The 20137-nt window shown below is 39.0% G+C and overlaps 1 protein-coding gene and 1 pseudogene across 3 annotated transcripts; both read left to right on the top strand.

Annotated features, from left to right (window-relative positions):
- Positions 1-8797: 8797 nt before the first annotated feature.
- Positions 8798-10874, top strand: LOC127773441 (uncharacterized; annotated as a pseudogene).
- A 1743-nt stretch (positions 10875-12617) lies between these two features.
- Positions 12618-19117, top strand: LOC127774661 (uncharacterized). Of its 3 annotated transcripts, none has more exons than XM_052300941.1 (9): positions 12618-12790; positions 12940-12999; positions 13978-14133; positions 14248-14353; positions 14847-15011; positions 17119-17284; positions 17900-18183; positions 18658-18741; positions 18849-19117. In XM_052300941.1, the coding sequence occupies exons 2-9, from the start codon at positions 12982-12984 to the stop codon at positions 18902-18904; spliced, it is 1035 nt and encodes a 344-aa protein (XP_052156901.1). In that variant the 5' UTR covers positions 12618-12790; positions 12940-12981; the 3' UTR covers positions 18905-19117. The 3 variants fall into 3 exon arrangements, with proteins under 3 accessions (XP_052156901.1, XP_052156900.1, XP_052156902.1); XM_052300940.1 differs by having other exon boundaries at positions 12619-12790; positions 14847-15029; XM_052300942.1 differs by lacking the exons at positions 12618-12790; positions 12940-12999 and adding an exon at positions 13045-13788 and having other exon boundaries at positions 14847-15029.
- The last annotated feature ends 1020 nt before the right edge of the window (positions 19118-20137 follow it).

Below are 20137 nucleotides of genomic sequence, written 5' to 3'. Positions count from 1 at the left end.
ACTCAGCAAGGCCCACCATGGCAGGCGAATGGTTGACGAAAGAGCACGCATGCAGGCGACCAAAAACACAAGCAGCTAATAAGTTGTTGCTTTGTTTTTGGGTGGGCGTGGTGTATGGCTCGCTCTCGCTGTTGCTGTGTACAGCCAGCCAGTGTTTGATGCACACAGTGAGAATATGTCCATGTCGTTCCCTTGTCCTTGTGTGACAACATTTTTTTTTGTTTATGGGTGGATTTTAATGGGTGCTTCGAAGACCACGTCTGTTCCTATATGGTGGTCATTGCCTATACATCCTTCGTCTCTGTATTGTGGGCCCGAACTTTGTTTTACTCCATTAGTGTTGGTCTAGGGATGACATATGCTACAGTTTACGTTATCGATTTTATTCGGTGCTACAGTTGAGTAGACACAGCTGTTTGGCTGATTGGTGGGCCGGTCTGCCATTGGACGCTTAGGTGCTTGTTGCTTATTGGTGGGTGTAAATTTGTAGGGTCTGAATTAATTTTTTTTCCCTTGCTCCACGGCACTCTAGAAAATTGTTGCTTGCTTTTCATTTTTTCCTTCCCTTTCGCTTTTCCAGTCTCGTCGGTTTCTTCACATTTGCTGTTCTCCGTTTATTTTGTGCCAAAGCTCTATCCATTTTGCCTCTACTCAATTGTCCATCCATCATGGCAAGGTAAAAGTTGGTTCGATGTGTGTTCTTTTCATTGTTGTACATATGCATCACCAAAAGTTTTGCTAAATTCCATCCAAAAAAAACTGATCTTGGGAATCCTAAATGAAATTTAATGTGTAAAATTTTTTATTCCTCCAAGATATTAGGTAAGATTAAATCCCTATAACAAAAAAGTGAGTCTGATGTAAAGCTACCAATAGAAATCAGCTTATTTGTCCTGCTGCGTGCCGACGATATTCTTGACGTGTAGAGGTCCATGAGACCATGGGTGACTTAGGTGGTGTTTGGTTGGAGGGACTAAAGTGGGGCTAAACTTTAGTCCCTCTCACAAAAACATAAGTCCCTACCATAGGGACTTATACTTTTGTAAGAGGGACTAAATTTAGTCCCTAGTTCCCAAACACCCCCTTAACGCTCTCTGAGCAAGAAAAAAAGCTGATACAGTAGCAATACTTTGATATATGTCCAACGCATAGCAGCCTCCAAGCTAGCATAACCACACAAACAGGTCAACCCCTTCTCAGTTCTCACCGTGCTAGGCTGCTAGACCCTCTCTTCCTCCTCGTTCTTACCAGATAAACAGAGAAAGAAAAGATCTCATAGCATAGGAACCAATGAGGCAGGACGGCAGGAGGCCTGTTCGCTCAAGGTGTCTAGCCTGGAGTGTGTAACATCCTGAAAATTCCCAGTAATAAAAATCACTAAAATCTTGAACTTTTTAAAACTTTTGCATCATGTTGGTTGATTGTTATTGCTTGCCAAACCGTAAATGATCACAAAGAAAGTAAAGAAAAGATCAAAAATTTAAGCAATAGATATAATTTACGAGAATATGTTATTTGTTACTAACCCTGCAAATATTAGTGCACAAGAAAGCAAGCCAAATCAAGCATAAGTCAAATATTAATTTCTATTATAAATCATAGATCAAATATTAAATATTCGAACCATGCGGATGGCTTGATGCCATGATTAGCTAAAAGAAATAGTAAAATCAAATCTAATTCATTTGAATCCAATCTCACATGAAATATAAGAACACATGAAATGATGATCACCACTATAATGATCGTGTCTATAAATCAGTAATTCACCAGGATATATAGATTGATACTTAGAACATTTCGCCGAGTTCCTCGTGACATGAAAATCACTCATATAAAATAATGGTCATATAAATAAATTAAGCTTTATAGGAATATGTGAGTGTTTAATTAAACAATTAGATTAGTATTGTGCCGAGTCTCAATTTACTATTTATAGAATAAATAGATTAAACCCCTCCATACAAAATAAATTAACATCTAAATAAGTTGAGCTAATGTGCTACTATGTTAATGATGGTCTCATTAGGAAATTATAGAATCTTTAATAAGTCGTAAATATTGGACAATATTAATTTTGGACAAATTCACGCTTGGATACATAATAGGAGCACACAAATGCACTAGTGAAAATACAAATTTAATTTGCAACTTTTCTCAATTTATAAATCAATCAAAGCCCTAAACGTAGGAAAATAGGAAAAATTAGAAAAAGATATATAATACAAATAAAATATGAGTAATATTAATCTAGGGTGAATCCATTAGTTGGAATAACACAAATGTTGAGTAAAATTCATGAATGCAAAGATTAGAAATTATAGAATCAAATTTATAGGGGAAATAAACTAAAAGTGGAATAAATAAGAAAATGCACTGTTCATTATGGCGAAGGTGTTCGATCGCGTCCCTAGCCCTAACCCCTCCCCTGCCGCTCGCGCTGCTCGCCCGCGCGCTGCCCGCCCGCCGCGCCGCCGTCGCCATCGTCGCCGTTGCGTCGCCGTCGGCCTCGCGCCCCGCGCCCGCGCGTCCCATCGCCGTCGCGTCGCCGCTGCCGCGCCGCGCCGGTGTCGCGTCGCCGCCTCGCGCCGCGCGCCGCCTCGAGCCCCGTGCCGCCCCTGCCGCGCCGCGCCCCCGAGCCCCGTGCCGCCCCTGCCGCGCCGCGCCAACGTCGCCGCACCATCGCCATCGCCGTCGCTCGTCGCGTCGCCGCGCCACGCGCCCGTCTCGTCGCCGCACGCCGTCACCGCTTCAGCCGTCGCGTCGCCGCTGTCGCGCCGTCGCCATCGCGCGTCGCATCACCGTCCCGCGCCGTCGCGCCGCCTCGCGCCCCGCGCCGCTGCCACGCCGCGTCGCCGTCGCGTCGCCTGTCGCCCCGCGTCGCGCCCCGTGCCGCGCCGCCTCGCGCCGCCGCGCCGCCGACGCTCCACCCCTTCCCCCCCTCCTTCTCTCCCTTTTCCCCCTCTCTCCCCTATAAAAACCCCGGCCCCTTTCCCCTCCTCCACCCCACACCACTCCTCCATTCCCCTCCCTCTCCACCGCGCCGCCGTCGTCGTGCCGCCGCGCCGCCGCCGCGAAGTCGCCGCGCCGCCGCCGCGAAGCCGCCGCGAAGCCGCCGCGCCGTGCCGCGACTGCGCCGCCGTTGCCGTCGTCGCCGCCACCGCCGCCGCCGGTGAGCCGTCTTTCCCCCCCCCCCTCCACCTCGCGCCCACCGCCGTCACCGCTCGAGGGAGAGGCCGAGGGAGAGAAAGAAGAAGGAAGGAGGAGAGAAACCGGAAGGGAGAAAGAGAGAAAGAAAAAAAAAGAAAGAAAAGAGAGAGAGAAAGAAAAAGAAAAGAAAAAGAAAGGAAGGAAAAAAGAAGAAGAGAGGGAGAAAAAGAAAAGGGAAATAAATAGGAAATTAGAGGGAGATTAGGAGAGTTTAGAAAATTTAAAATAATTAGAATTTAGTTATAGATCAATTATAGTCGTAGAATTGCGAAATTTAATATAAATTATGGATTATTCTTGATAATTTCTACAGGAAACCAATCCGTGGTAGTAATTTAGATGTAATTAACAACTAAACAATTAGATGAATTTTTATAGACTATTATAGATTATTTTTGGGTAATCTCTATACGTAATCGATTCACGGTAGAAATTCGGATTTAATCAATAGGAATTTTAGACGTATATTATATTTAATCGTTTATTCATAGACTAAACTAAATCGTATAACATTATAAGATAATTTTAAGATTCCGTCCGATATTTAGTTCGCGATAGAAATTTCTAACCTATTATATGGATATAATGCTCGGGTAGATTAAATTAAAAACTTATGATAATAAAATATATTTATAAATATTAAATAATTAATATCAAGATGATGCATAATAGTTAACTTAAAAATGTGCCAATAAATAAAAATAGATAATGTACAGTAGAATAATTACCTTTAATATGTTTTGTCAGTGTAGCAACCATAAATTAATTATAATCACTGTTTGAAATTAATGGATATATAGGAAAATATTAGCACCATTTATTAAACTATGTCCAAATATAATTAAAACCCATGACTTATTAGTTATTTAAATAAAGTTAGCCTTATAATTATTAGGTAAGTAAAATATGGATACACATAGATCGGTCCTAAGCTTGTTTATGGCAAATAATAACAGAGCTGGTGTGATTAAATCACCTATATAAAATTAATCAACGACATATCCCATATAATAGCATATAGTAGGAGAGGTGAGCAACCCTTAGTTAACCAAGCAGTAAATAGCAACTATTCAAATAAATGATTATATATATATTAAGATATTGTACACACATATATTGTACATCCCATTATAGATATATGGTATCGTATTAATTTGCTTGTTGCATATATTAATTTAGAGGGAGTATATGACAAACATGAATATTAGATAAATACTAGTTATACATCTTGTCCTCGTATAATTACAGATCAACTGTAAATTTGGAATATTCATTGTAAAATTATGTGATGGGATAATCCGTAACCATAATATGATTAACCTAAACAATTCTAACATACAAAGCATGGGTAATTGTTAACCTTTTATAATTTATTTCGACAAGTAAAATATGTACATAATTAAAATAAAGCCTCCATTAATAAAATAATAATACAAATGATTCACAGTAATTATTTGACCGATCCAAAATCCATCTGGCAACAGAACCTCTAGTGTATAACCGTTCTGTTTAGATAGATGCATGTGTAACCATAATCCTTCCTTAGCCATTAGCTAGACTGAACCACCATGACAACAGAAAGACTAAGAAACCTTAGCTCTTAGCTTGATTAGAGTCCATTAGCAAGCGCGAATAATATGAGCAACCTTAGATTCGACCTCAACAAATATATTTTGTTTGTGCATATTTGATTGTTGCTTGAATATTGGTTTTTCTCGCGTATTCTAGACTGTGTATCGGTTAGTCGTGAAGCAACGTATGCAGCTTCCAAGAGGTGAAGGTTGATCAAGATTATATTAAGAATAAGGACTACTCTGAGCAAGGCAAGTCATCACTATTCTTTGAACATATTGATCCCAATTGCGAAATTGTTTTGTTTACAAATAAAATTGCATGCAATGATGAACATCCTACTTGTGATTATGCCATGCCTTGATTATTGTTTACCCTTAAATCTTTGTAACCATGATTACGTATGAGTCCCTAGTCAACTATGACCATTGCTTAGAAATGCTATTCTAGAATCATGCATACTCATATTTATCAAATGCTATATGCTTGGGCAATTACCTTTGGGAAAGTAATTGAGATGCGGCATGTGGAGACATGAGCGCCACATTGCCATGATATTGATGACATGACTTATGAAAGGAAAATAAAGTGAAACAACTGTTTTTGACTGGGGCGGCTGGAGGATTTGGGTGGTGTCCGGAAAAGGCTAGGGTCGTCCCTGGTCAGTTAAGGACCGAGCCATGAAGTTAAGCATGAAACGACCCCCGTACAACCGCTCTTCTCGTATGGGTATAGACCTAGCGGAGTAGATAGCTGAGCGGAGGCAGTATCCATGCATAGTGGTCTTCTTTTAGGTGTGTGATGCGGCAAGCAGTCTGCTGGCGGATGCCCGGTTCGGATGGCCAGGTGGATGGCGGATGCCCGTTCCGGATGGTCAGAGGCTGGCTTGGCAATACTACATGAGGATACCCATAAGAGAACAATCATGATGGACTGGGTTCAACGACAAGAAGCAACGTAGGAATGTGTGTGTTTTTCCCTTCCCGGGAGCGCCAGAACTCCTCTCACTGCTAGAAACGTATGACGCCTAGAGTGCATGAGGGATAAAGTTCATGGAGCGGGTACTGCCAATGCGAGGTTATCGAAAGGCTTTGCCGTGACGCGTCTTATGTGTTGGGACGAGGCTCATGTGTTGGGCAGTCGCGGAGTGCGGGTAAAGTGTACATCCACTGCAGTGTGAGTAAACCAAATCTATTCGAATAGCCGTGCTCGCGGTTATTGAGCACCGGGACATGTATTACACTTGGCTAGACTCTAAATTCTTAACTTGTGTGGGATGGGATATTGCATGATGATTCTTATGCTGATGGAGCCACTTCTTGAGAGGAGGGAAGGTGGACGTCCTCAGAAAACCATGACGACTCAATGGCGAGAAGCTATCCTTGGGATCACAATGGATGGTGGACAGAACCGTCATTGTTTAATGTGAACACTGGAACTAAAATTTGATCAGTCTATGATAGGTCTTAGGCTTGTGAAAATATTTGCAAAACGCAGCTTTATGCAAAAGAACCTGAAGCCATTCCTTGAATACCCTCTATCATATGCATTGTTGTTGTGGTGGCTTGCTGAGTACGGTTGGTACTCACCCTTGCTATTTATATATCTTTTAGGGGAGTGTTGAAGAGAAGCCCTTGTCGGTACGCTTGCGTATCCAACAAGATGATCGGAGTGCGGTCTTGTTCTAGGTCTCGTTCCCCAGTCGACTGCCTGTGGCATGTTAACTGGGCCCTTATATTACTTTGTCTTCCGCTGTTGCTCTCTGATAGTTGTTGGCCTACCTAGCCCTAATGTAAGTATTTAACTCTTTTAGCCTGAATTCATTCATGATATGTTGTGATCCAACTACGTATGTGTGTACCAACTACTGATCCAGGGATTGGTACGGATAAACACAGAAGATTTCCGATTTCCAAAATCGGGGGTCTACAGAGTGCTTGCCACTAGGAGTGAGGCAGCGAAGGGGACATGGTTGCTGGCGGCAGAGTCGATTTGATGGTGACGCCTATATGCGGTGGGTCTCGACTAGTGGCGACGAGAAGAAGGCGCGTTCCCCGGCCGACGGCGAGGAGGCGCCGTCCCCTCGGCGGCGGGGTGAAGGCCTGCAGACGAAGGTAGTAGTAGCCCAGGCGGCGGCGAAAATCAAGAGACGAGGCGGATCAGGAGGCTAGAGTGATGTTAGGGAAAAAGGCGGGTCCAGATCGGCGCAGGCCCAGTGGACGTGGAAGAGAGGGCCGACGAGATGAGGCTCCATGCTAGCAGTGGAGACTTGGAAGTCTATTGGAGCATATTTTTTTAAAGTAAAATCCTCAAAAATTAAGATTCATTGCTGCTCTTCCTTTCAATGGTGTTCAATCTTAATTGCTTATTGATTTGTTTTAATCTTTCCTATTTTGTTAGGGGAGAAGATCTGCATGGGTTGCATCGGAGCTTCAAAGGTTCTTAATTATTTTTAGTCAGATGTGCAAGAGTTGCTGGAAATACTTGGCAGGTAATTTCAGTTCATCCTTCTGATCAGTCTGGCATTTCTCTGAGGAGTTCTTCTACTGTTACGCGTTAGATTTAAACTTGTTAGTGTCTAACCATGATGTTTGTACCATGCAGCTCTGGTTGTTTATTTGCGCACGACAGTGTTGGCTCTCTTTCCTTGCTGCGAAGCTTGGTGTTTCAGTCTAATGTTTAATTAGGAGTTGATATTGCTCTGATTTCCCTGCTTTTTCCCCTCCCTATCAGTTCGGTCTCCCTTTGTGCTGAAGGTATTTTCTTCTTCTTTGTTTTTATGCATTCCTATTTTTCTCTGGTAGTTTAATTCTTTGCATGATATTATATGGTATATGTGTGCCCCTGTAAGTTTATGTGTGTGCAACTGCAGTTCCTCCCTAGCTTTGTCATTTTTTTATATAATTAGGTGGTTCTGTGCTGTGTGCATATAGTAAAAGTGATCCCTCCTTCCCCCTATAATTTTGGGTATTAGTAGGAAAAGAGAGACGTTACAAGTTACAATGGTCACAATTGTTATAACGACCAATTGTTATAACAATTCCTTTTACTATCTGTAAGTCGATGGGTGTGCATAGCTTTCTTCTCGACTTTATCTTGCGATGATAGTATGTCGCCTTCTTATATATACATACTTCTTACCTTCTCCTCAGTATTTCGTCGTTAGATATGTGGTCAAAGCTTCTGTTTCCAACTTTCCATGGTCATCTTTCTTCCTTTGTAGTTAGCCATAGATGTCTCTCATATTTCCCTACTGAATATTGATGTACGACAGCTCATGCTTCCAACCCCTTCTTTTCTTTGGGAATTTCATTATGATGATAGGTTGCTTGCAGCCATAGAACTACTTGTTCCATCCATTGTTGTCCCAGTTGAGTTGCAGCCAGTATTTCTTTTTGGGTGCAACGACCGATCTCATTGAAACTACGCACGAGCCTGTAGCTACTGACTATATGATTTTGTAGTGCATGATTATAGTTTTCACTCAATGGTAGTGCATAGAAAATTAGGATGATCTGCCATTTAAGTTGCTTTTAGGTTGTATTCAACGGTTTAAATCATGCTGATCATACAGACCATCACTATATCACTCACGCATGTTGTTCAATATAGTTTAGTTATTTTATTGACAATAGTAAGCTTGGATTCATATCATCGTAGTTTTTTTTATTGTTCCTATGTGTGCGTACTTTAAATCCATATAGACCCTTCTGCAAGACTGCAGCTATGCTTAACTTAATATTAGGAACATCTATAATGTAATATGGAAATAGCTTTCTGTTGCAGGCTTTGCCGCTCCATGCTTAACCTCTTTTACCCTAAAAAAGAAACAATTTTGTACATATATTTTGGAATAAATATAGCTCCTTCACATATACCATATACTATATACATAGTATACGATTTGTCCGCTGCAGTTATATGTATTGTTCTTCTTAGTAATATTTTCTTGTACATATATAGCAGTATTGTTTTGTCTATACTAAAAGTATTTTCTGCTTATTGCAGATTCCATATGGCGCATGTACTGATTTCACAGTTATCATTTGGAGATTCAAACAAAAGAATCCTTGCAAGGGTCTCCAGGCTATGGAACTTTACTGATCTCAACGATGATACAAAAATTTTCCACACTGATCTTGTCTTACTCGATGAAATGGTAATAATTTACCTGCCAAATCCATTTTCTATATTTGCCTTACTATACCAATAATTCTCTTGATAACATGATTTGTATTTATAATCTGCAGGGGACTAGCATACATGCCCAAATTTATCCCCCTATATCAAAAAATATGAAACCTCTCCTTAAAGGAAGAAAAGGTTTACTACATTGACTCATTCATTGTTAGGGCTGCAAACAGAACATACAGGCCAGTTGCAAACAACCTAATGATCCTCTTCAGTAAATGGACAACACTTGAAGAACACATTAATGTCCCTCCTCATTTCACTGGTATTACATTTTCACTGACACCATTCGAAGATGTTCCTTCCCTTGTCGAGAAGAATTCATTCTATGTTGGTAATAACATACTTTTATTGTGTTACAACTATTGTTATATGCATCTTTTGCAATGCCATATCATTTTATTAAATTTTTATGCAATGCAAACAGACATTATGGGTGTGATCACTGAAGTTGGTGCAGACACTACTATACGTCCTAAGTCCAGAAATGCTGAGAGCTTAAAAAGGACATTACAGATCCGCGATGCAAGGTTAGTTTAGTACAGCTAAATATTTACATTTTTATTATTTACTTAGTCTTTTTCGCTAGCATTCACACAAACTATCTCACATATTCTTAACACTAAGTCATCTCTTCCAATTACAATTAAATCACCTTTTCCCCTCCAAATCCACAAAACTAGCAATTCGACTCTTCCTGTCACACTCTGGGGAGAAAGAGCAACCTCTTTTGATGTTGATGACATATACAATGCTAGTCAAACTCAAGCTCAAGTTGTTGTGTTTGTTGGAACACTTATGAAAGATTACAGTGGATTAGGTACATTTCTTTCTAAACTTTCAATTACTGTAGTATTGACTGCATGCAACTAACAATATCTAATATTTTCCTCCACACATATAGGCCTTACACTAACTGGAAGCTCACCATGCAAATGGTATATTAATCTAAATATTCCTAAAGTAGCAGAATTAAACGAGAGGTAATTTAATTTACTTACAGTTATTCTTACAATCTATGTGCACCACTGTATTCTTCAAGGTTTTCATAGTATCCATTAATCTAAGATGCAATTCTTCTATGTAGCTTTAGCACAAACTTTCAGCCAATCAAGTGGGTTGATGAGCCTGCTACAGGATACAACCAAGATGTACTAGAAGAAAAGAGTATTGCAGAAATCCTTAATATCTACCCTCACAAACACAAGGTTGACACTATCTCTAAAACACATCTTAACTATATCTATCCACTTTTTGATAATAAAATTACCAATATGATATTTTCACTGTCCTCTTATGCAGGGAACACGTTTTATAGTAAATGTGACTGTCAGAAGGATATGCAATGAATATTCTTGATGGTACAATTCATGTCGAATATGCTATAAAACTTCAGAACCATATGGCTCTAGCTACAGATGCTCCAGCTGTTCTAACATCGGAATACCAGATCCAAGGTTCATAATAGAACACGCTCTGTCTTCTTACATCTTTAGCAATTATCATCCACACATTGCTATAGCCATATCCATTTTTCATGCAGGTACAAAGTAGTATTAATTGTCGGCGATGATGCTAATGCTACATTTATCCTTTTCGGAAGGATAGCACAACGCCTACTACGCAGGCCAATAGAATCTCTCATTGAAGAAAATCCACCAAACAGTGAATACATTCCAAGTGAAATCACGTCACTTATTGGCAGCAATTTTGCATGGAATGTTAGCTTTACGCGGGATACTGTCACGATGAGTCAAGAGTGCCTACAAGTTAATAGCATTATATCCTCTGGTGCTTCACCAGCCACTACTCCTTATGTCCCCAAATGCTTCACAAGTGACATCAGCTACTGTCTCAGTAAGCTCAAGCAGCTCTGTCCAAACAGCACCAACACCAAGTGAAACAAGCAATGAATCATAGCAGCCCATTCAACCAAGACAAACCATCTCAACACCAACCAAGTTCACTATCACTCAGGGAACACAGGGCACCCCAACTAGCAAATCAAATTCTTCAACACCTACCAAGAAAAACATTGTTGTCTCAGTGTCTCGCATGCAGTCTAGCAGGACCAAACCTAAAACTGATGATAAGGTAACCACTTTATAGCCACCCTTAAACTTGCTGTCACTCATACTGAATTACATCCACTCTCACTTCTTTCCTAATTTTGCAAGCCCAAAACTGACACAAAAGCTGAAGAAAACACCTCACATGATAAATCTTCAATTGTTGTCCTGCCTGATACTACTGAAAATAAGGTACTACTATATCTCTTTCCTTTCAGCTCATTCATTAAGACTTAACCACCACTTCTTTTACAAGGGAAAGGGACAAACTGCCGAAGAAGCCAAACAAGCAACCCCATCATTCCCTACAGATACCCAAGCCAAAAAAAGGTGCTTTGATCACTCCTAGGTGCATTCCAATAATAAAGCTTTCTTCCATTGTAACTAACACATCGTTTCAATAAACAGAGGAATGCCTACACCTACAGCAACACCTCTGGTTGCTAAGAAATTGTTCAAGGATGGTGCCCAGCAAAAAGGCAATGACAGGTTACTCCTCAAACACAAACTCACCTATCTACACATAACAAATTAGCAATTTAAAGGCATTTCCTAATCTCACAACTCTTAATTTCATCTACACAGTGAATGAGTTGTCGATGTGCAATCCATCTCAAGACTTTTGCTTATATATATACAAAGCTATGTCCCAGCTAGAAGACAGATGGCAGTTGTGAAATTACCCAGGACTAAAGAACCAAGATCTTTTGTTCATGGCTTTTTGTCATGATTATCATTGTATATAAGTATTGCCTTACCTACCTTCCTTAGCATTGTATGATCCAAGATGCTACTGCATCTACTACCAATGCTATAGAACATAGTACATATATGCATGAATTCTAGCTGAATGACTTGCCTTTATACTATCTAAGTAGTTCCAGTAAAATGCCTGCCGTTACACTAACAAGCGACATTTTGACACCCTTCTTCACAAATGCTCACAATGCAATGCTTCAAACTAATTCATTCTTTTTCACCACCTAAAACAGCAAAAAAAAAAACAGCCAATTTCCCAAAAAAGAAAAAACACAGCTAATTTCCCAAAAAAGAACAAACGTATTTTGATCCAGATAAGCTGGTGTTTGCGCGCTCCCGCTCTAGTATCCTATAAGGGATGTGAACAAATATTCCCTTGTGTGTGGTTGGTGTCTTGGTGACTTAGCCTCCTCTACTTTTCACCTTATTATCTCAAAGTTCGTTCAGTTGACAAACGTCTCACTTTGAATTGAGTTGAGAAACAATTTAACTAAATTATTTTACATTGCAGTCTTTTTACATGCTGGATAACCAATATTTTTCAGGATTAGCTATAAATATTTACGCATTTTATAGTGCCCCATTTTTCAAGAAAAAAGTTTAAATATTATAATTCCATATCTTACAATGTAAATTCCACTATAATTTTTAAATCTTAGAACGTAATTTTTAACTGTAGGAACTAGGAAATCATTAATTATATCTATTTGATTCAAAAATATTAGTTTAAATTAACATATACAATAAGCAAAAAAAACAATAACAAAAAAGTTAGTACTCATATTTCCAGGCGTATTTGTGCCCAAGAAGAAGAAAGAGGAGAAATCCTGGTGCGGTGCCGGCTGCCGAGGATATTTTTCCCCGTCCATTCCCACCTCGTCGTCGACTCCTCGTGAGCTCGCCCGCCGCCTGCGCGTCCCCATCCATCCCGGCGAGCGAGCAGGTGCGCCGTCGTTCGTCCAGCTGCTGCTTCGGCCGCATCCATCCTGGTGAGCATCCGTCCCACTCTACCCACCCACGCACTCTCTTCCTCCAATTCGCGTTAACCCTCGTTTCTCTTTAGACTAATTCGAAGCTTTTTCTCTCAATTTTTGCCAAAATCTTGAATTCTTAATAATATCCTAATATCTCTTTTCAGGAGAAGTGTTAATCTGACGAACACTTGGGGGCTTGAGCCGCAATGAAGGAGGGTTCCCAGGTGAGCTTGTTTGTTGCGCTGTGTTTCTTTTTGTTTGGAGTGCTGATGTCGTAGTACCTCGTACTGTAAGAATCTTTCTTGAAAAAAAAAATAAATTCGATGCACTGTCTTTTGTTTAAAGTGCTGATGTCAGTCACACTGTGAGAGAACCTTTCATATAAATTAATTCGGAAATAGATAGCTTGCCAACTCGGAAGATTGGATTTTACTTCTTAGAATCTATATGCAATGTACTTAGATGACTTTTGGAGTGTAAAATGCTAGAAGATTTACCATCCAGGCTAATATGGTAATTTAATTTTTATGCAACTCTAAGACAAGAGCAATATATTTTTTCCAGTCTTTTTTTTTTTTTGAGAATTTGTTTGTACTGAACTGTAAAATGAAAATCATGTCCCTTGTAATCTTCTCCCCCCTTCGACTTTGAGGAACAACAAGTCGGAGCTTGCCAACTATTGGCTCCAAGAACAGTGTTGGCCATGCAACTGATTTTTAATCAGTTTTGAACATGATGAATCTACCGCAATGATCGATTTGGCAAAGATAGCCTCCAGTAGTGCCATGCACTGTGAGGTCCCCAGTGTGAAATGTAGCAGCTGCACAATTCTAGTAAGGAGAACTTGGATGGTGTAGTTGATGGACTTCAATGAAGACTGGAGAGGTGTAAGAATGTCTATGAAAGGCAAAATAAAGAACATCTCTAGTAACCGGCCTGTTAACTCTGTATTAGTCAGTAGAGTCACTTGGTAAATATAAGAGCAACCGTTCAAGATACCAAGTGCTCATGAGGTAAACTCTTGTGGATCTCTGACACAAAAACTAGTTCATTCAAGGTTATATATTCTTTGTATTGGCACCTCTCACTTTTTTGCTGATGTCATGACCATTGATTGCCCTTGCTTTCACCTTTTGTTACTACATCTTTACATTTATACCACATTTCAAGTGAACTATATCCTAATGAGCATATTTCTACAGGATGTTGAGAGCAAGGCAAAGGTGCATCCATTGGTGCAAGGTGATGATGAAATCAAGGGTGAACAGCCAAATACTGATGCGCCTTTAGGGGATTCTGATTCCTTATCCGCTGCAAGTAATGATAATAAAAGGGTTTCTCGTGAAGATATTGAACTTGTAAGATGGCTAGTCTTTTCTATTATGGAGGCAATGTTGAAAAGTGTATAATTTTTGTATACAAAGTATAATACCTTCCATTATTAACTAACCAAATACTTTGCGCTGTTGTAGGTCCAGAATTTAATAGAACGCTGTCTACAGCTATATATGAATAGAGGAGAAGTTGTTAGGACTCTTTCTACTCGTGCAAGAATTGAACCTGGTTTCACTACTTTAGGTAAGGTTCTTATGTTGAGTTGGTTCGTAACACCTGTTTCTTATAATCTGCTCAGGGTATGCTATTTTAAGAAGAGAGCTCACCTGGATATAATATAGGAGTAGTTCTTTCTTCTTCAGTCAGGACAATTTTGGTCACCTTATTGAGTTGAGTAATAAGATTCTCCCTAATCTGTTTTGTGAACATCAGCTGTGCATCTACAACTCTGCTTATTTGCATTTTATTATAGCCAAGATCGATCGTGTAGTACTATAAATATGTATGGATACTGAAATAATCCACTAATTCCTTTCGTTTAGTATTCTGTTCCTGAATATGGAAGTTATAGTGAAAACTTGAAAGCTGTTTTTTTACGTCGTACATATATTAACATTGTTTATTAATGAAAAAGATCTATTGAATACTTGAGTGACTTCTATGATGCTTGGAGACAGTTCAGCATTTTGATGTATCTAGTATAGCTCTAAAGCCTTCCCTTTTGTTTTTTGTTCAGTATGGCAGAAACTCGAAGAAGAAAATTCTGAGTTCTTTCGGGCTTACTACATAAGGTTGAAATTGAAAAAACAGATTAACTTGTTTAACCACTTATTGGAGCACCAATACCATCTTATGAAGTACCCAGTACCACAGCAGGTTCCGTTGACCCCAACACAGAACGGTATTCGTCCTATGCCTGGTAATGTCTATCTCTATAGTATTAATATCTAACTCTATAGTGTGATTTCACAAAAATCAAATTATCCATGTAGGATATGTGCTATTCTGCCATAACTGTGATAATGTGCATATTTGACTTGTGTGAAAATTAATTGAAAACCTGATTTCACTTATAATCATAATTTACAAAATTTATTGTACTTATAATGTTACACATTCCTTTTAAGATTCCATGCTTCAGAGTTTCTTGCCATCATTTAGCCTTTTTTGTTTGTTTCAGTGTTACCCACTCATGTATCATTGTTCATTATTGTAAGTTCAGAATGTTGTTGTTTTACTAGTTTCCATGCTACTTTTATGTGCCATTTGCCAGTTGGTGGTGCCTACTACTACTACATACATAGCACTGCCCTTAATTGATGCCCTATTCTCTGTTAGGTCATCAGTTTATCACCTGATAGACCGATGTGCATCTAAGGCAATGTACTTTCATTGATATTACTGGATCTGCTGTGTACAGCTTGGCACTGAACCAGAGTATAGAAAGAGACAAATTAATTCACTCTGATCCTGCAATGCTTGGTTCATAGTAAAATTTTGGAAATCATAGTAAGGTCAATGCTAATCTTGAACATCCGACACACAGTTTCAGTCCAGAGCTGTCATAAAGAAATTTCTTCATAGATTTTATCAAACAGATATGAACTTAACTAGTTCAAGGCACTATGCTATGTTCAACCCTTAATTTGGAAAGTAAGCCCTTTGCTTTTTTGTCTCCATGCATTCACATAAGGTAGTCTGTAGTCATCCGCGCTTGATCACAATCATGGATTTTTGGAGTTCAACTAGACAAGTACTTTAGGGACCGTTATAAGAATATGGCAAAATCTGGAGCACAAACAAACCACCAATTCATGTAAAAGGATTAACTTGGGATTGGAATATGTTTGGCACTTGGATTTCTAAGTTGGTTTCTCCCTTCTCCCCCATACTCTCATGCCCCTACATGGTCTTATAGATACCAATAGTTGTACAAGGTGTAACACCCCAACTTCAAAATTCCGCATTAGCTCAACTCTTCGAAGGAGCGGCCATGTACAGATAGCACCCTACTTACACTTCTGGCCTTGCTTTGTATAGAAGAGTTAACCTTGAGGTATAATTGTAACGTGGGTTTATATGCTAATTCCAACCAATCTAAGTTCTCCATGTGAGACTAATCCAACCAGCGCCGCAACATGGACCACACAGGCCTCTATCAGCGTCCAAAATCCGTATTAGCCTAGATCTTTGGAGGAGCAGACCCACTTACACATAGCATCCCCTTGTATTTCATGATCATTTCGTGTTAGAGGGTTAAACAATAGGTGTTATAGTTAAAATGTTTAGGGTTGTATGTTGGCCCTGACCTATCTAACACCATGTGCTGCATGGCCCTGTACTTGTAGGCCAGTGTATTACAGGACTCAAGGACCACTTAGCACTGACAAAATGAAAAATAAATACAAAAGCACTGATTTATGAAGTAAAATATGTTTGAATACATTGCTTTCGCCTTTCTCCACAAATTTCTTTCATATCGATGCCATAACATTGGAAGAATTCCTAAACACTTGCATTTCTGCTCTTACAAAACTGTCTTGATATGGAGAATGACTATTGCACTTTGGAAGACTCATTTCATCATTTTGTGGAATTTTCATTTGTTTATGTCCTAGCCACAGATGTTTGATAAACTGTGTTGAAATGTCACAGGCTATTTGCGATGTGCAGGGTTTTCTTAAAAGATATGTAGCTTAGCTAATTGATAAATATGTATCTTCTAGATAACTTCGAGAAAAGATGCTAAATGAGCACATTTTTGAAAGATAGGTGTATCAGTGCCTGCTGCTCTGGGAGTTCTTGAGGCCCACATGACACTGAAGTGGGTTACTTGTGTCTCAGTTCTATATAGTTCATGCTAAATTGTGTTAATTCGTGTGTTTTCATCATAACATTGCTGATATCACCTCTGTTTGGTCTGGATGCTTAGCTGGCTAATTTTGTTGGCTGGCCTGCTTTATGAAGTCCCATTTGTTTTCCTTACAGTTTACTTGGTACCATTGCAGTTAACAATTTGCCTATGGGATATCCAGTACTCCAACAACCTGGAATACCTGCTCCTGTTCAGCCTCATGTTAATTCGATGTCTTGTGGTCCACCTGGTTGCCATGTGGTAAATGGAATTCCTGCACCAGGTGGTTATAATCCGATTCGCATGAGCTCAGGAAATGGGTAAATAATATTTTTCTTATGTTTTGTTCTAATGCTTGTCTTGTTTTATCGCTCTATAAACGGCATTATGATAAGATGGACAATGTAAACTCTGTTTTGTCTTGAATACAGCCCTCCCTCTTTCCTTTTTAGTCTTAGAAAGAATTATCATCACACTGACTATTGCTACTATTGAGATTATCTCATATATTTTCTCTTTTGTTGTTTACTGGAAACCCTCCAAATCAGGTGTTTGGAAAGAAATCAAAGAATGAAACCATTTATACAGACTTGGACAACATACATAATGATAATAATTTGTTCTTGGTGCAGTATCAAACCACTTGATAGCCATGTTGTAAATTTGAATGCTTATTTAATTTAGAGTAAATTTCTGATGCATTAGCTCTCCCAAGTCATGCAATATGTTGTAGTTTCAAAATTACCAAATTGCCCTCTTTATTTCAGCAAATGTTCGTTTTGACTGTAAAAATTGAATACATTTTTCTTATACTAATTATTTTCTTGTGTCTTGTAAGACAATGGCATACATATGTACCTATCAGGTAGCTACAGTTAAAATCTTGCTGTCAGCACCTATACAATTCGTTTGATTTTTGCATTATGTTTCTGAAGCATGACAGAGAATGAAGTTCCTGGAACTGCACATGCTGGAGCCATGTCATCAGAGATGGCTGTGAGTCCATCATCTGCAATGTCAAGCAATCATGTTTCTTTCACTCCTGATATATCAGGGATGGATGTGGATGCATCTACTGTAAATGCCACCTTTGGAGATGATTTAGGGAATGGAGGACCTCTGCAAATAGGACCAAATGGTGGTGATAGCTCTTCCTTGGGGCAGCAGATCTGGGATTTCAGTCTTTCTGATTTATCAGCAGATTTGACAAATCTGGGAGGTAATGTCCTATGTTGTGAGATATTATCTTGTATAACACTTGCATTTTTAATTAATTCTCTGGGATTCTCATTGCTTGTTTGATATCTTGGTTAATTAGTTGAACTTATGCCATATATAGTGTTGTATTTCTCTCCTCAATTTTGTTTACCCCTTGTTGGAGTAAATCAAGATCTTCGCTTGGCTAAAATGTTTGAGTAGTGCTGCTTCTGTTCTCCCCCACATACTGAATTACCTGACTTATAGACAGTATTCTAGCAGTGTAGTATTTGAAAACAAGCTCCTGAATGTGCTTTTCACTTTTTGTCAGTGCTTAAAAGAATATATTTCTACTTAATATTTTTCTGGGACAATCATATTTCATCTAGAATTGACCTGTAGACGGGAAACAAAAACGTTCACCACTTTGCTAAATGAACTTATTTTCAGCTTTTGCTACTGCTTACATCTAACTACTGTTGGCATTGACTTTCAGACCTGGCAGCCCTTGAAAACTATTCAGGCAACCCATTCCTGCCTTCAGACTCTGATATTTTTGAATCCCCGGATGATGACATAGGTAATTTTGTACTTGTCTATTTAAAATATATGCAGTACAGTGAATTTTGAAAAACCTATATTCACTACTATAAAAGTTTGATGATTTGTATGTTGACATGATTCCAGTTGAGTATTTTGCTGATGCCATCAATGGGCCTTCTCAGTCTGACGAAGAGAAATAGTCGTAGATTCAAAGACAAGAGTCTCGAGAAACTCAGGTTAGGCTGCTACTTGTAATGTTCTTCGCAATGATGTATGCAATCTAAACTTATTTGTTGGCTTTCTTATTTAAACTGCCTTCTTTAGGCAGTAAGCAGCCTTCCGTCAAGTAGAACTAAAATTTTGTGCTGACTAATCTTATTTTTTATAATAAACACTTGAGGTGACTTTTATCTGTTCCAAGTAGCAAAATTGTGAAAGCTATACTACTCTACTTATTACCTGGACATATTTTTTGGTGGCTTGGCATCTTCAAAGCTAATATAAGGGAAATTATATTGATGTTGTATATAGCTCTTTATATCGCCTTGAATTTTTTGGGTTTTTCAACTTATCACGGTGGCAATGCCAGCTTCAAATTGCGCTTATAGGGAAGGTATATTGAAATTCCAAACATCTCAAAATATTTGCTAACTGGAAATGCAAACTGTTGACAATTGCAATCGTTGTTGACACGTGAATTTGGGTCGTGGTAGTCTGGTAGATAATAGATTGAGTCAGTTCTTCGTGGGGACATGCCTTTTGTATTTTGACTTCCTTTTGTCTGTTTTAGACACAAATCGCTGCCAGAACTGGGTTATTGTTTTGTGTGTACGGATTCGAGCTTACATATTTTTCTGTAAAGTTCAAAATTTGTTGCCAGGGACGGCAGAAAGTGCTCCTTGTTTACATTGGCACCCAACTCAAAGATCGGCTGCTAGCTAATACTATTTTTGGTTGTATGTTATCTTGTAATTTCACAAGAAGTTTAACACTAGGATTTATAGACTGGCTTACTGCTCCCTCCATTCATTTATATTTACCAAACTCTGTTCAGCCAAGGTAAAATATATTTGACTGGACTTAGTACTTTTCAGGCCTTCTTTGGAAGGGATTTATTTATAGAAATGAACTCATTTATGTGAAACTGTAGTAAAATTCCTGCATTCAGAAGGAGCTAGGTATTTTTGAAGAAAAATTGGCAGATTTTAATTCTTACAGGATTTGGTATCGTTCACCCCTTCTGAATGGCGAAAAAGGACATCAGAAAATTGGAGGAATTTTTTGTTAGCCATTGATTTTATAGAAAATCCATAGATTATTTGAACATCCATTACGACCTCCTTATATTTTTTCTTTGAGAAGTCTTAAGACTAATTAATGCATATGACCATTTAAACATATATTAACCAAAAAGATATTTTTATAGTAAGTTA

Source organism: Oryza glaberrima, chromosome 5 (genome assembly GCF_000147395.1).
Source record: "Oryza glaberrima chromosome 5, OglaRS2, whole genome shotgun sequence".
Taxonomy (NCBI): Eukaryota; Viridiplantae; Streptophyta; class Magnoliopsida; order Poales; family Poaceae; genus Oryza; species Oryza glaberrima.
The sequence above is the reverse complement of the archived record's forward strand: the minus strand, read 5'-3'. Positions and strand labels throughout refer to the sequence as shown.

What these genes read in the sequence shown, in the direction of transcription:
- LOC127774661 (XM_052300940.1), top strand. An exon ending in CGGTATTCGTCCTATGCCTG is followed by an intron (nt 15,030 to 17,118) that starts GTAATGTCTATC and finishes GTACCATTGCAG; the next exon opens with TTAACAATTTGCCTATGGGA. An exon ending in ATCCCCGGATGATGACATAG is followed by an intron (nt 18,742 to 18,848) that starts GTAATTTTGTAC and finishes ACATGATTCCAG; the next exon opens with TTGAGTATTTTGCTGATGCC.